At 53.6% G+C, this 13,892-nt stretch overlaps 1 protein-coding gene across 1 annotated transcript; it reads left to right on the top strand.

Annotated features, from left to right (window-relative positions):
- Positions 1–9,804: 9,804 nt before the first annotated feature.
- LOC105091761 (3-galactosyl-N-acetylglucosaminide 4-alpha-L-fucosyltransferase FUT3-like) lies at positions 9,805–11,288 on the top strand. The gene is given in 2 exon segments (XM_031438189.2): positions 9,805–10,331; positions 10,333–11,288. Coding segments are annotated over 2 exon segments (1,149 nt in total). The 5' UTR covers positions 9,805–10,029; the 3' UTR covers positions 11,180–11,288.
- Positions 11,289–13,892: the final 2,604 nt, after the last annotated feature.

Raw genomic sequence — 13,892 nt, 5'->3', positions numbered from 1 at the left:
AATACCTTCCCTGGCTTTCCCGACTCTGAAACTGCCACACACGCTCCACAAAACCTTTCCAGAGCTAGAGAAAGCGTCCTTTGTTCCCCAGCGCGTGTCGCCCCTGGAATTTGCTGTCTCTCTCGCTCTCGGCAGCGGCGATGCACACAGACCTGTTGTTTTTTCATGCACAGTTTTGCAACGGGCTTTTTTTCCACTCAGCAATAGGTGGCCCCGCAGCTTTTATTTCCAGAAATTGGAAAATGAAGCATATCCGGCCCCCGCCTCCTCACCCACCATGGGCTGAAATTTAAGCCCCATGAACCCGGGCAGGGCTGGGGTGCCAGGGGCAGGCAGACCCCAACGTGCCAGGGGACTGGGGTGAAGAAAGGCGGGGGCGGGCAGTGCAGGGATGCCAGGTTTCTGTCACCTTGAGTTTCCCCCACTCCCTCCCTGCCAGGCAGCCCCCAGCACCGTGACGCTGGGCGGGGAGAGGCCGCATTCCTTACAATATCACAGGAGGGGAAACTGAGGCCCCAAGAGGGCCAGGGGCCCAGGCCTATGGGTTTTCAGCGCCTGTGCACAATTCCGCCCCACAGAGAAAGTAGGGGAGGATCATCACCTGAAGAGGGTGTTGGCTCTGTTCTGTGGTCGACATGACTGAGGCCCAGAGAGGCTATGCCGCTCACCTAAGGTCACACAGTTGCCGGCCAGAGAGCAAAATCTGTTCTCCAAAGCTCTTGTGGTCAGATAGACAGGGCCCGGTGCCAGCCCAGCCCCACCACTTAGAGGCTGCAGGTGGATTCTGACTTTAAATGAGGACTTCCTGCACATTCCAGAGCCTTCTGAGGTTGGAGGAAATTGCTGCTCTCTGGAGACTGCCAAGGGAGACTGAGTTGGTGGCGGAGGGGAATTCCTGGCACTCTCGGAGCCCCGGCGTCCCTGCCTGCACAGGGGCCCCGCAGAGATCCCTGCAAGTCGTGTGACGGGAGCCAGGCCCAAGGGTGGAGGGGCGCTGGTGGGTGAGGGGCTGGGGGGCCTGGGGGGCCTCTGACAGGCCCTCCCATGACTCCGGGCCTGAGCCAGCCTCGCTGGGCCCATCGCTCACCTGCCGCCCACACCACACACCTGGGGCCCTCCCCGTGGGCTGGCTGCAAGCCAGGGTCTTAGGAGGCAGACCTTGGGGGCCAGGTTAGGGTGTCCTTGCAGGCTGGGGCAGGGCTAGCCCCCAGGGGTGGGTGGGCCCAAGGTGGTCACCGCCTCCAACTGAGCTGACGTCTGGCAGCTGAACACCTCTCTCTTTCTCCCTCTCTCTCCCTCTTTCTAGAGGTTTCTCTGAGGCTCAGAGGAGACTGGGAACCCTCCTTGGGCCCTGGCCACCTGGGCCAACATTGGACGATGCCAGGGTAGCCTCTCCTCATACCCAAGCTCCATCCTCACACCCCAGTCACCTTCCCATGTGTCCCATGTCACACGTGTGTTCATTTGTCACCCATCCCGGCCGGGGGGTGGGGGGTGCTGTCCTCCTGAGCCGCCGGCCGCCCCTTGGCGCTCAGCCTGAGGCCCCAGGGGAATGCAGTTTCCAGCGGGCTGGCAGCTCCATCACCCACAGCCCAGGCTGGGCAAGGCACTGAGGGTCCAATGCAGGCAGAGACCTGGGCTGGGGGTGCAGGTGGCCCCACTGCACACTGGTCCCAGCTCATCCCAAGCCTGATTTAGGGGGACCCCCAGGCCCCCCTACTCTGGGCCCTGGGACCAACCCCTTTCCAGGGAAGCCCTGCCTGGCATCGCCGGGCAAGCATCCCCTGAAGTCAGGAAATCTCCGGACTTACACAGCACGTTCAGGATGAGCCCGGCTCCCTCTGGCTTTGGGCAGGGGGTTCCTCTGCCCCACAGAGACTGGACCCCAGGGGCTGGTGGTTGGTCCAGCTGCACATTCCGAGGCCAGGAGGTCTCAGTTCAAATCCCAGCCCCCTCCCTGCAGCACTCGCCAGCTGTGAGAAGCCAGCAAAAATGTCAATAAAATCTGAAATAAAATTGTAGGCAGAATAGGTGGTTTGAGGCCATGAAACTAGAATGATGGGAGGGACAGTGGCAGGAGGCCTCCTGGAGGAGGTGGCACTCTGAGAAGGAGGGCCAAGTGGCCCGTGGCCGCCAGGGATGATATCCCCGGCGTAGGAGTTCCCTGGCCAGTGCCAGCGGGTGGAGGGGCAGGTTGGATGGGGAGGAGGTGACCTGTATCCCTGTTACACACATGCGCTTCATTTCTGGTTCCTGTTTTTTGACAGGACTTGCCAGAGGGGTGTGTGTGGTCAGAGTGACGGTGCTCAAAAGCCCCAAATGCCCCCCATGAACCCCAGTCACCAACCATCCCTTCTCTGCAGTCGGGTCCTCCAGGCCCCGTTGCCCTGTGGAGCTGAGTTCAGGCCTGTGGGAGACCCAGGCAAGGCGGGGTTGGAGGTTGGTGGATGGAAAAATCCCTGTCAGCGCCCCCGGCCTGGCTGCCCGTGCATCGGCCCCCACCCCACCAGCGACCTAGTGACAGATAGCTAGAATTCCCAGGACCCTAGGTGTACGTGGGGACCCCCTATGGAGAGCACCGCCCCCACCACCCATGTGCCATGCAGTGCCCAGTGGATCTGAGGCCTGGGGCCCCGAAGTAGGTGGGAGAGGAGCAGCACCGGGGGCCTCCCTCTGGCTGCAGGCTCGGCCCCTCAGGACCTGTCAGACAGAGGCCACCTGGAAACTTACTGGCTGGCCCCAGGGCCAATAAACACCCTCCTTGGCTCCTCAGGGACATCTCAGAGTGGTATTGAACTGTGACTCCTTCCACAGCAGAGCCATCCTGCTTGGTTCCTCCCCTCGATGGGGAGCTCATTTCCTCTGGAGACAGGAAGTGAGGGCTCCCAGTGGTGCTAGCACAGGCCCTGGGTTATATTCGGGGGAAACTGAGGTGCTGAGAGCAGGGGGTCCCTTGCCTCAGATCCATCAGTGAGTAAAAGGTATGAGCAGGGTCCCAGCCCAACACACTCGCAGACATAGCCAGCCAAACTCTGATAACAAATGAGGAATAAACAACAAAGTTAGCACAGGGAACTCTATTCAATATCTCATAGTAACCTATAATGATGAAAGAATATATATGTATGTGTGTGTGTGTGTGTGTGTCTGTGTGTGTGTGTGTGTGTATCTGAATCACTTTTCTGTACACCTGAAACTAACACAACATTGTAAATCAACTATGCTTCATTTTTTTTAAATGCAGAACAGGCAGTGCCCTCCAGCCCTCTGCAAGAGACCTGCTGTGGGGTTAAGTCCTTGAGACACAGCCCACTCCCTTGCTCTCTCTTCCCCACCCTCCTGTTCTTTCAGCTTTGCTGTCCCCACAGGGCTTTCAGCTCAGCAGCAGGGGAAGCGACACAGTGTGGCCAAACCTGGGTCAAGTGTGTGGACACCAGGCAACTGTGGGAGCCAGAGGAGGGCTCTGATCCTGCTCAGGGGACAGGGAAGGAATCTGGGGAGGCTCCCTAGAAGAGGTGTCTGCACCGAGCTCTGCAGGATGACTAGGAATTAACAAGGGGGCAGGAGTAAAGAGTGTTCCTGGCAAGCTGCTTGGAGAGATGGAGACCTCTTAGTGCCCTTGAGATTCTGAGTGACCCTCTCTGGCCTTCAGTTTCCAAACGGGCAGGGTGGCTGTGGGAAGGCTGAAGGCTTGTCAATCAAGGCTTGGCCTTGGGCCAAGGACACAGTGACCTCCATAAGTTATATTTTAATAAGTCACTAGATAATTCTGCCTTCCAGAAACGAGCCACGAACAGCTTTGGGTCAGTGTCCTCTGTGAATGTCCTACCTGAGGGGGACCCCCAGCCTCCAGGGACCTCCACCAGTCTGAAACGAACTGGATCCTCAGATGGTGGAGCTCCAGGCAGTAGGAAACAACCTCACAGAAGTGATTTCTCGGCTGGGAACAGGGAAGTCATGGTACCTGAGAGCTGGGCCTCAGGGTTGGACTCACCTGCGGCAGCCTCGCCCTCCCCTGCCTGCCTGCCTGCCTCTGCACTGTGCCCGACCCCTGTCCCCGATGTGGCCGCCTGAGAGAGCATCTCAAAACGGGCGTCAGCGTGGTGGGGACTGCTCTGCTGAGGCCACCCATGGCACCCTATCGCCCTTGTGTTAAATATCCGCCACTGAGCACAACTGGACGGAGCTCAGTGCTCCTGCACGTGAAGACCCCGCTTTACCAGGTTGCCTCCAAGGCCGCCATTCCTTGCTGCTTCAGGGCCTTTGCATAGGCTGTCCCTTCTGCCTGGAAAGCTCTTGCCTCATTTTCGCTTAGAGGATTTTTATAAGACTTTCGCTCCCAGCTCCAGGAAGTCCACACCAGGTCATAGCCTCCTCATTTATTGCCAGTTGTAACCTGTGTTTGCTTACATAGGTTACCTGTGCGTTATCTGTCTCAGCTCTTTTGTTTCCTGCAATGTTCCTGGGGCCCAACATGTAGCAGGAACTCAAGAAACATTTGCTGGCTGAGACTGAACAAGAGGGTGGAATCTGCTGGAAGTGAAGGTAGGAACCTAGAGATTCTGCCCGCCTGCCCAGCCCCACCCTCCGAGGAACCCCTGGGTCCCCTACAGAAGCCACTTTGAGAACCAGTGGCTTGCATTGGCCCTTTCCCTTTATGGATGGGTCAACTTTATGCCCAAAGTTTTGGGAGCTTTGAGGCCACAGGGGAAGCCAGGGCAGTGACTCTAGTCCCTAGCTTCCTCCACACCCTCCATCCTAAGGTCTTAAGGCAGAAATCTTGGCCCATCCCACACTTTGCTTTTTGATGATGACTGGGCTCGGCAGACAGGACACCCTGAGTCACCTGACGGCAGGTGTCGGCATTGGACTGAACTGTGCTGTGGCTGTAGGTCCATTTCCTTCTCCTCCCTGGCATCGCACTGTCCACATCCTGGGACCCCAGCCCAGCCTCGGCCCTAAACCTCCGTGTCAGTTGCTCTCTGCCCTGCACACCACACCCCCACCAGGTAAGGCCCCCTGGGAAGATTTACCCTCTCCCAGGAGGCATCGGCTGCCCCCCGGGAAGGGCCTGGGGCTGCACTTCCAGGGGTCCTTCTGAATATTGGGTGACCCAGAGGTAGAAAGGGTATGGGAAATTCTGGTGGACTTGCCAAACCAGGAGGCACAGAGCGTTTCTCTCCTCCTCTCTCTGGCAAAGTTCTGGGTTAGAGCCGCCACTGCTCTCTGGCCCCCATCAGCCCTCTGGAGCCCTTCCTCCCTCCCACCTGCTCCTGTGGGAAAAGAGGGCCCGGGATACGGGGTGGGGGGGTGGGGGGAGGTTGGTTTGGTTTGGGTTTTCTGATCTTTGTGGTGTCCCAGGACAGTGGCGTTTTTCAGCTCCTTTCTAGGAGAAAAAATATCTTGGGTTCAACTTGGGTGGGATCTCAGCCCTGGCCTCCCAAACTCCCATCCCCGACTCTGCACTCCTGCAGGTCCCTGCCAAGGGCCTCCTAGGAGGAACTCCCATAAACCTAGGACAAACAGACTATATTCATTTTAATGACGTTTACATGCATTAACCTCCTATGCATGGCCAGAAGCCCTGCGGCACGAAGTGGCATGTGGTCAAAGTTCAGCCTCCTTTCCGTTCCTGCCCCGGGCCATCTCCCCAAAGGCCTGTCTTTAGGGTGTCTTTCCAGAAACCTTGGCACGGCCACGCGACTTCCAAATCCTCTCCCTTTCATCACACAAGGCCACCTGCCCGGTCCCTCATTCTTCCCCTGGAGGTTCACACCTGTTCTGCCCAACGGAAGCAGCCTGCCCACCATCGGTGTTTTTTATAAAACACCTGCATTGAGATTTAATTCCCATCCCATACAATTCACCCAGTTAAAGTGTACAATTCAGTGGGTTTTGCCATATTGCAGTATTTTTGTAGACGGTGGTAAAAAAAAATATACATGACATAAAATTTGACGTTTTACCAGATTTTTTAAGTTCAGTGGCATAAGTACATTCCCAGTGGCATGCAACCAACAGCGCTGTTCCCAAAGCTTTTTATTCCCCCCACATAGAGGTTCTCTGCCCAGTAAGCAAAACCTCACCAGTCCCCTTCCAACCTTCCCAGCCCCTGGTAACCTCTCACCTACTGTCTCTGTGAATGTACCTCTTCTAGGGGTTTCATGGAAGCGGAGCCGGATGCTACGTGTGCTTTTGTGTCTGGCTTATTTCACTGAGTGTAGTGTCCTCAAGCTTCATCCACAGTGTAGTGTGTGCTAGGATTTCCTTCCTTCTTAAGGCTGAATAATGTTCCATTGTACGGATGGACCGCATTTTGTTTATCCTTTCATCCTCTGATAGACGTTTAGGTTGTCTCCAGCTTTTGGCTATTGTAAATCACGTTTCTATGAGCACAGGTGTACAAATCTCTCTGCGAGTCCTTTGGGTGAATATCTCGGAGTGAAATTGCTGGCTGAGTGGGTAGTTCTATCTTTAGCTTTCAGAGGAACTACAAAACTGATTTCCGCCACATCTGTAATTTTCAATTTTCTTAAAAAAAAAAGTTTCCCCATTTTTTCTTATTTTATTTATTTACTTATGGGGGGGTGATTAGGTTTATTTATTTATTTTCAGAGGAGGCACTGGGGATTGAACCAAATGACCTTGTGCGTGCAAAGCCTGCACTCTATCACTGAGCTATACCTTCCCCCCTCTGTAATTTTCAACTTTCTATCAGACACATTGAAAAGAATAGAAAGAAACCAGTAAAATTAATTTTAATGTTATATATTATTTCCCCCCATACATCCAAAGCATCATCTCAATAAATAATCAGTGTAGAAAATTACTGAGGGAGGGAGGGTATAGCTCAGTGGTAGAGAGCACATGCTTAGCATGCATAAGGTCTTGGTTTCAATCCCCAGTGTCTCTATTTAAAAAAAGAAAGAAAGAAAATTGCTAATGAAATATTTTACATTCTTTTCTTTATATGAAGTCTTGGCAATCTGGGGGTTTAAGCACATCTTTATTTGGACACTAAATTTTTTTGGCTTTTTTTTTTGAAGTATAGTTGATTTACAATATTGTGTTTCTGGTGTGCAGAAGAGTGATTCAGTTATGCACATATGTATATATTCTTTTTCATAATGGTTTATTATAGGATATTGAATATAGTCACCTGTGCTATGCAGTAGGACCTTTTTTGTTTATCTAGTTTATATACAGTAGTTTGCATCTGCTAATCCCAAACTCCTAACTTATCCTTCTCCCATCCTCTTTTCCCTTTGGTAACCATAAATTTGTTTTCTATGTCTTTGAGTCTGTTTCTGTATTGTAAATAAGCTAGTTGTATTATATTTTAGATCTCACATATAAGTGATACCATATATTTGTCTTTCTCTGTCCAACTTGTTTCACTTAGTATTATAACATCTAGGTCCATCCATGTTGCTGCAAATGGCATTATTTCATTCTTTTTTATGGCTGAGTAGTATTCCAGTGTGTGTATATGTGTGTGTGTGTATGTGTGTGTACCACATCTTCTTTATTTATTTGGATGCTAAATTTTCAACGGCTGGAGTGAAACAGGTTGTATTTAATTTAAAAAATTTATTTTACATTCTTCAGCTTTTAAATTTATACTTGAAATTTACTGACATTCACAACTTCAGTTCCTCTGTTGCATTAGCCACATAACCAGTATCAGTAGCCACATGGGGCTAGCCATATTGGATGATGTAGATTTAGACCAAGCTATCTAATTCTGGAAACTGTTTTATACCAGGCAGAGGTGGACTTACCAAAAAGCAGACGAAGCTTAAGCTTCAGGGCCCCCTAAAAAAACCTTAGCTTCTGTATCTAAGTCTGGACTCACCATTTTGTTTGCTGTTTCTTAGAGAGGCTCCCAAAAGATGGAAATTTAGCTTCCAGAAAACCTGGATCCACCCTGCCGAGCTGTGCCAATATGGCGGCTTTAGTCATTTTTCATGACTGCGTAGTGTTCTGCTGTCAGAAGGGATCCTAATTTGGCCAGTCCCACACTGATGGGCATGCAGCTGGTCTAAAACACCCTTGCAGGCATGTCTGTAGTCACTGGGCCAATCTCTCAGCCAGAGGGTCAGTGTGATTTTTATTTTTATTTTTCATTTGGGGGAGGTAATTAGGTTTTTATTCATTTATTTATTTTGTAATGGAGTTTGAACCAGGACCTTGTACATGCCAAGCACACCCTCTACCACTGAACTATACACTCCCCCGCAAGTGTATTTTATATTATGACTTATCATCCCTCATTTCCCTTTTTTGGAAAGTCTAAAGCAGCACATGCTGCCCAATAGAAATATAACCCAAGTTGGAGGAGGGTATAGCTCAGGGGCAGAGTGCATGCCTAGTGTGCATGAGGTCCTGGGTTCAACATCCAGTACCTCAATAAATAAATAAATAAATCCTAATTACCCCTCCCCCATTAAAAAATTAAGACTTTTTTAAAAAACCTGCTGCTGTGAACATGGATATATATATATATATAACCCAAGGCACATGCGTAATTAATATTTTTTCTAGTAGTTACAACTTAAAAGCTGTAAAAGACACAGGTGAAATTAATTTTAAAATATACTCTCTTTAACCTAATAGATCCAAACAAGTATTAATTCAGTGTGTAATTAATGTAAGAAGTATTGAGATAATTTTAGTCTTCCTCTCATCCTAACTCTTGGAAATCCAGTGTGCATTTTACACTCACAGCACACCTAATTCGGACACTCAGTTTCATGGAAGTTCCTTGATCTGTAATCAGACGCCATAAAAACTATTGTCGGAGCACATATGCGTACCCAAGATGTTCCAAATGTACCGCGAAGTTTTCCAGACATTCAGTCAGGTCTTGGAGGCTGCTTTGGGTTTTGCTTTTACTTTTTATCTTGAAGTTGACTTTGATTTACAGACGGAGAGTATCAGTTTTTAAATTTAAATTAGCATTAATAACTCTCCAACACAACAGCTGCATTTCAGGGGCTTGAGAACCAGAGGGGCTAGTGGCCACCGAACTAGATGGTGCAGATATAGAACATTTCTAGGACAGCAGGAAGTGCCACTGGACAGCGCTAGGCTGTAGAGTGGAGCTCCACCTGCAAAGTGGGAGAGGTGATTGGAATTACATTAAGAGGCGAGAGTTTGGATTCTGGATCATAATGGCTCTAGCTGTGTGTATTTGGGCAAGAGACATACCTCTCGCTCAGAACCTCAGTCTTCTCATCTGTAAAATGGGTGGCCCCAGGGCCACAGGAAGTGGAGAGGGGCAGGGCTGGGGTCCCAGATTTCTGCTCCAGTGGTTGGGATCTGAGGACTGGGAGGACTTTGTGACTGTCTGAGGGGACAGGAAGGACTAGGGGATTGGGGGGAAAGTGGCCAGGCAGAGAGACACCCAGGATCACCAGGGCGGGACCATAGGGGTCACCTTTGAGCACTTAGGTCCTGAGCCCTTCCTTTGCTCTCCCCGCAAACTGGCCAGACTCACTGTCACCTCCGGGCCTTCGCATTGGCTGTTTCTTCTGCTGGGAATGCCCTTTGCCCCATCTCCTACTCTACCTGGTGAGCCCTCACATAACCTTCAAACCCAATCCCATTGTACCCCTCCCAGACGGAGACTTGGATTCAAGCCACAACTCCAGGACACTGGGGAGCACCTCATAACCAGACTGGGGAAGAATCTGGGAAAGCTGGGAGGGGGCAGGGTCAAGGTGGGACCTGAGAGCCATGGAAGCCCATCCCAGGTCCAGAGGTCGTGGAGCCTAGCGGCTAGGAGAATGTGGATTCTGGGGCCAGACGCTTTTTGTTGGAATTCCAGCTCTGCCATTTCTGGCTCTGAGCCTCTGGTCCTCAGTTTTCTCATCTGTAAAACAGGAATAATAACAGTGCCTCCAACCTCAGGACTCGTGAAGATTAACTTTGATAACCCATGTCCGCCTCCTGGGCATGTGCTATCATTTCTGTTATCAGTGATGCAGTCTCCACTCTCCCCTCCCCTTTCCCTAGTTCCTCCGACCCATGGCTCCACCAGGCTGGGCCAAGATAAAATGTTCCTGGCACCACTATCTCCCTGGGGTGTTGTTGCAGCTGCTTTTGGCCCTGTGCTTCTTCTCCTACCTGTGTGTGTCCCAAGACAAGCCCAGGTGGTCCCCTGAGTCTGGGGCCACCATGGTGGGATCACCCACCAGTGCTCTCAATGAGTCAGCTGGGCCAATGGCCTTCAAAGGGGCCCCCTGCCAGGCCACTGCAGGGCCCTCCACCTGCCCGCCCCTGCTCCTCCTGCTGTGGACATGGCCATTCAACGTCTGGGTGGCTCTCTTGCTGCTTGGAGATGCGACCCGGCACCCACGACTGCCAGCTGACCGACAACCGCAGGGAGTACCCTCGAGCGGATGCGGTCCTCGTGCATCACCGAGAGGTCAGCTCCAGGCCCAAGGCGCAGCTCCCACCTTCCCCGCGGCCACCCGGCCAGCGCTGGGTCTGGTACAGCATGGAATCGCCCAGCAACTCCCCACAGCTGAAGACCCTGGACGGATACTTTAATCTCACCATGTCCTACCACAGGGACTCGGATATCTTCATGCCGTACGGCTGGCTCGAGCCATGGCCTGGCCAGCCTGTTGAAGCGCTGGTCAACGTCTCAGCCAAGACCAAGCTGGTGGCCTGGGTGGTGTCCAACTGGAGGGCGGACTCGGTCAGGGTACGGCACTACCAGACGCTGCAAGCTCACCTCCAGGTGGGCGTGTACGGGAGGCGCCACAAGCCGCAGCCCCGGCAGGTCATGACCCAGCAACTGTCCCAGTACGAGTTTTACCTCGCTTTCGAGAACTCCTTGCACCCCGACTACATCACGGAGAAGCTATGGAAGAGCGCCCTGCAGGCCTGGGCCGAGCCCGCAGTGCTGGGCCCCAGCAGGAGTAACTACGAAGAGTTCCTGCCCCCCGAAGCCTTCATCCACGTCGACGACTTCAAGAGCCCCAAGGACCTGGCCCAGCACCTGCTGGCGCTGGACAGAGACCCGGCCCGCTACCTGAGCCACTTCCGCTGGCGGGAGATGCTGCGGCCTCAGTCCTTCAGCTGGGCCCTGATGTTCTGTAAGGCCTGCTGGCGGCTGCAGCAGGAGCCCAGCTACCAGACGGTGCCCAGCATCACCTCTTGGTTCACCTAAGCAGGCCAGCGGGGGCGGGGGCTGCTGGGAACCTCACCTGCTGGGAATCTGAGGACCTTGGTTGCTGGAACTCTCACTTACTTGGGACTTCACCCAGGGCACCTCTGCTGCCAGGACTCGGGCCTCACTGGGACCCCGCTAGCCAGGAGCGTCACCTGCTGGGGGGGCTCACCTGCCAGGGGCCATGGCTGCTGGGGACCTCTGCCACCAAGGCACTCGCCCCCTGGGGAACTGGCCTCGGCATCCTGCCCACCGGTGATGGTTCTGGTGGGCGTGCTGGTGATTACTGCTGCTGTTGTTAATTGACGGTCTCTGGCGTGTGCAGGTTGGCACTACTGACACCACTTTCCAGATGGGAATGCTCTGAGGAAAACTGGTGTGTCCTCCCTTATTCCAGATCAGCGGTTCTCCCCTCCGGGCAACTCTGCTCCCAGGGGACACTCGGAGTGTCTGGGGACATCTGTGGTCATCACAACCGGGGGTGGGCTGATAGCACTGAGTGAGTAGGGGGCCAGAAATGCTGCTCCACAGCCTGCAGTGCCCGGGATGGCCCCCCACACCCAAGAACGGTCCGGCCCCAGACGTCAAGGGGTGGAAAAACCCTTGGGGTCAAGCCTCTTGGACAGGAGGAGGAGACCAAGGTCTGGAGGGGGTGGGAGTGGGAGCTCTCTAGGCATCCACGTGGGGCAGGGATGGGACAAGGGGACCCTGTACACCCAGCGGAAGGATAGAGGAGGGGTGGGGACTGCCACCTGAAGGAGGGTGACGGGAGAGGGTGTGATGCTGTACGTAAGACTGAGAGCGGGTGTGACAAATGATGACCACACATGGATGTCCATGGCTGTGTGTGACTGAATGTGCAACCCTGTGTGTTTTTGCAGATGAGGTGACTTTGAGGGCAGCCCTTTCTGAATGTGATCAACCACTGAGCGCATAAGCATGTGGGTCGTAGGTCTGTGTGCGATCCTGTCTCTATGCCCTGTGAGAGAGAGGGAGACTGTGTGTGTGTGTGTGCACCCTGATGAGAGTCCCAGCCCGGGGGGGGGCTGTGGGGACAGCTCTGTTTATGTTCTGATTCTCTGGTGGGCTGAGCCAGTGTCCTGTGGTTGGATCTGGGTAGGAGATGGGGAGGCGAAAGTCTCAGGAGGCCCTAGGAGGGTACAAGCATGTGTGTGTGTGTGTGTGCATGCACACACACACACACAGGCTCACTCATGTGCACACCAAGGCAGCCAAGCTTTAGGGGCCATAGACCTGGCAATTTTCCTGCTGTGTGTCCTGGGATGAGCAACTTCCCTCTCTGAGGCTTAGGGCTATCTAGGATGGGGAAACTGAGGCTCAGCTTCCCCAGTGTCTGGGAATTCTAGCCTCTCTGCTATGGCTGGGCTGAGTCAGCCCAAATGGTGTAGGAATCCACCACCCCAAACCTCAGAGTCAGAAGTTTGTGTGGGTGGGTGAGGACCCCAGCCAACCAGCCTGCCCTGAAACTGCCTTCCAAGCAGACCACCCACCATCTGGGGCCTCACCACTCGGGGCTCCTGGGAAGTCCTGCCTGTTAGCTGCCCTGTGTCTCCAGCTGTAGCCAGGGGTCTAGGGAGCTGGGGATGTTCTTGCTGGGCTGGGTGAACCTCCCCAGGGGCATTTTGTGATTTGAGCCCTCCAGGTTTGGGATGGGGATTTGATTTGAGAAGGATGTGATGTTTAGAAGGTGTTCCTGAGTGCAGATGTGTAGGAAAAGGAAGGAGGGGGCCAGTCTAGGAGACACAACAGTAAAGGAGGGAAGGGGCTGGAGAGCCCCAGTCAGGCAGGGGGAGGGAAAAGAGGGGACCATACCCTCAGGAAAGCTGTCTGGGGGAAGGAGGAGTTGCACCCTGGAGAACCCCCCCTCTCAGTCTGAGGGGAAGAAGGGGAAGAAGGGGAAGGGTCTACGCCATCTGGTTTCCCCAGTGACAGCCCCCCAGGCTCATGGCACTCGTCTCCTTCCCTGCCCCTCCTCTGACTGTGGGACCTACTGACCCTCCCCACCGGCTGGGAACCCAACACCCAGCGCTGCCCTGGGCCTGCCAAGCATCAAGGTGACACCACAGGCAAATCTAAACACCGCACAGCTCTTTTTCCATCCTCTGTGGGAGCTCGCCGTAAATTCTCCCTGGAGTTCCGGCCAGAGCTTTTATGGCCCAGGACCTAAGTCCCTGGGGACCCGGCTTGGCCCCAGCAGGCGCCAGTTTGGGGCTGGATGGGATTGGCGCCCGCCCCAGACCTATCTCCCCAGGGAGATGGGCAGCGCATGTATATTTTTAGCTAGTCAAAGGAGACAGTGGCTCGGAGTTCACCCTGGTGGTCGTTCACCCTGGTGGGGGCTGATGGGCCAGAGGCCCACCCAAGTAAGGGAGGCCTGAGTCCACATGGACCTCAGTCTCTTCATCTGTAAAGTGACTCCACCTCTTTCTACCAACCTTAATTTTCCCCCTTCTCCCTAGAAGTACACATTGAGGAGAGGTGGGAATGGGGACACACTAAGGAGAATGGGTCCATCTGGACCTCAGGCTCCTCATCTTGTGGGGAGGTAGGGATGGGACACCCGGGGAAGGGACACAGGGGCCTGCAGAGAGATGGGAAAGAAGGTCTCCGCCGACATTCCCCTTCACCCTTTTCCTTTTTGTACCCCGGAAACAGGACCCTCTTTGCATCTAATTTCCTTTTCCCCTAAAGC

The sequence above is a fragment of the Camelus dromedarius genome, chromosome 27 (genome assembly GCF_036321535.1).
Source record: "Camelus dromedarius isolate mCamDro1 chromosome 27, mCamDro1.pat, whole genome shotgun sequence".
NCBI classification, from domain to species: Eukaryota; Metazoa; Chordata; class Mammalia; order Artiodactyla; family Camelidae; genus Camelus; species Camelus dromedarius.
This window is presented reverse-complemented; position numbering and strand designations above follow the sequence as displayed.